Source organism: Lactuca sativa, chromosome 7, assembly GCF_002870075.4.
Source record: "Lactuca sativa cultivar Salinas chromosome 7, Lsat_Salinas_v11, whole genome shotgun sequence".
NCBI lineage: Eukaryota > Viridiplantae > Streptophyta > Magnoliopsida > Asterales > Asteraceae > Lactuca > Lactuca sativa.
The window spans coordinates 127,564,075-127,565,857 of record NC_056629.2 but is presented as its reverse complement, the minus strand read 5'-3'; the positions used below and the strand labels follow the sequence as shown (position 1 = coordinate 127,565,857).

General features: G+C 47.1%; 1 protein-coding gene across 1 annotated transcript; it reads right to left on the bottom strand.

The window, feature by feature from the left end:
• Positions 1 to 847: 847 nt before the first annotated feature.
• LOC128127325 (uncharacterized) lies at positions 848 to 1,783 on the bottom strand. The gene is made up of 2 exons (XM_052765788.1): positions 1,295 to 1,783; positions 848 to 994 (listed from the first exon to the last, which is right to left on the bottom strand). The coding sequence occupies exons 1-2, from the start codon at positions 1,781 to 1,783 to the stop codon at positions 848 to 850; spliced, it is 636 nt and encodes a 211-aa protein (XP_052621748.1).

Here is a 1,783-nt window from a genome sequence, read left to right as displayed (position 1 = left end):
ACCTCAGATAGAATTCAACAAGCTCCCTATCGACCTTCGGGTGAGGATGAGGGACATCAGCAACGTGGGAAAATGCATGAAATATAAAGGCCTTTCGGGTCAAAGGCATGTCGAACTGAGAGTCGACAGAATTAACCCTGTCCAAGGAAATCACTGGTTCAAACCAGAGGATACTGGGAATATCGATAGCTTCTTTGATAAGCTTCTCGAGAGTCCATGGAGGGAATAGGGTTTTTCGACTTTCAAGGAGATCATGAGCCTCCTTCATCTTCCTTTCGTTTGCTTCTGCCTCTCTAGCGATTCGAGCACTCATGTCTGAATCTTTATCCCTGGATTGTTTCTTCAAGAGATCAGCAATGGTCTCTTTGTCATCATCACCATCACTGTCAACCATAGCCTTTTTCCCTTTATCTTGAGCACCCGAACCAGAAGCCTGACCAGTTGTTGGAGGTTCGGTTGCTTTAGTTGAAGCTGATGTAGAAGTAGGAGGTGGTTGAGATTGATTTTCGCCCTTTAAAACTCCTTCTCCCCCTTGTTTTGCATGGGCCACGAACTCAGGAAGCCCCTCAATTTTGCTGAGCAGGGCAAGGGCAGGAGCAAGCTTCTCAGCAAGATTTCACCGTACTGAGTAGTTGAGGATAGGTTCGTGTGCTTCAATAATGTTGGAGAGGGCGCCGTGGACATCCGAAACAAAAGTTGAAATGACCGCTCGCTCAGATCGAAGAGACGCAACCTCCTTTTCTGATTGGGAAAGCTGAAGACTCTTGACCTTTAGAGCAGTGGTTTTACGAGCAAGCGCATCTATCATTGAATTCTCCGAAGCAAGATCTTCTTGGAGCTTGGTCAATCACTCCTCAACAGTCGCCTGGAAAGATTTATTGTCAGCTTCAAGAGACTGACGAAGACCGGCAAAGAAATGTTGTTCTGATGGGAATGAAGTAGCCAGCTTCTCGACAACGGAATCGACCTTCGCTGCACTAAACTCAGTTGCTCCCTGTAAAGATTGTAAAAGACTGTTAGCATCGTGAAATAGTTTTTTGACTTTTTCGGTCGCAGTAGCACAGACCTTTGTAGATGCCTCTATAGCAGCAGTGGCGGAGTTGATAGAAGCTTCATGTGTCTTGGTGAAAGAATCAACTAGGCCCTAAATGGCAACCTCTGAGATATTGGACCGAGAGGAGGAGGAGGAAGCGATGAGACTATCAATTTTCTCATGAAGTTCCTTGATGTGATTTTTGGTGACAGGAGCATCATCGTCATCATCGCTTTGAACCTGGTAGGGACTGTAGTAGACAGAATCGAAGGTCATGTCTTCTCCTCCAAGAAAAGTCTCGGTATCTGCTGAGTGATTTGGAGATGAAGGCGAAGGTGGAGGTTCGGTTGAGGTAGTAGGTTCGGGTTTGGAAGTAGGTTCGGTTGCAGGTGTGTGTTTGGGTGCTGAAGTGCGAGCCCCCGTATCAGATACGTTGGTTCGGACTCCAGTGGCTGTTGTTGTTGTAGTGTCTGAGAAAATGGGAGGTGGTACAGGAATAGAAGTGGGTGGAATATGAGTAGTGGAGGTTATAGGGGGAATGGAAATAGAGATAGAGATTGGGGGAGGAGAAACACGTTTGGTTGAAATTGGTACCTCAGGTGAAGGCGAGCGAGGAGGAGTGTCACCACGAAACGACTCCTCTGAGTCTGAACCCTCATCCTCTGATTCACTGGAGGAAGAGGCAAGAATGAGTTTTCGCCTGGTCTGGGTTTTCCTCTTCTTTGGTGGAGGTGATTGGGCTGCCTTCAT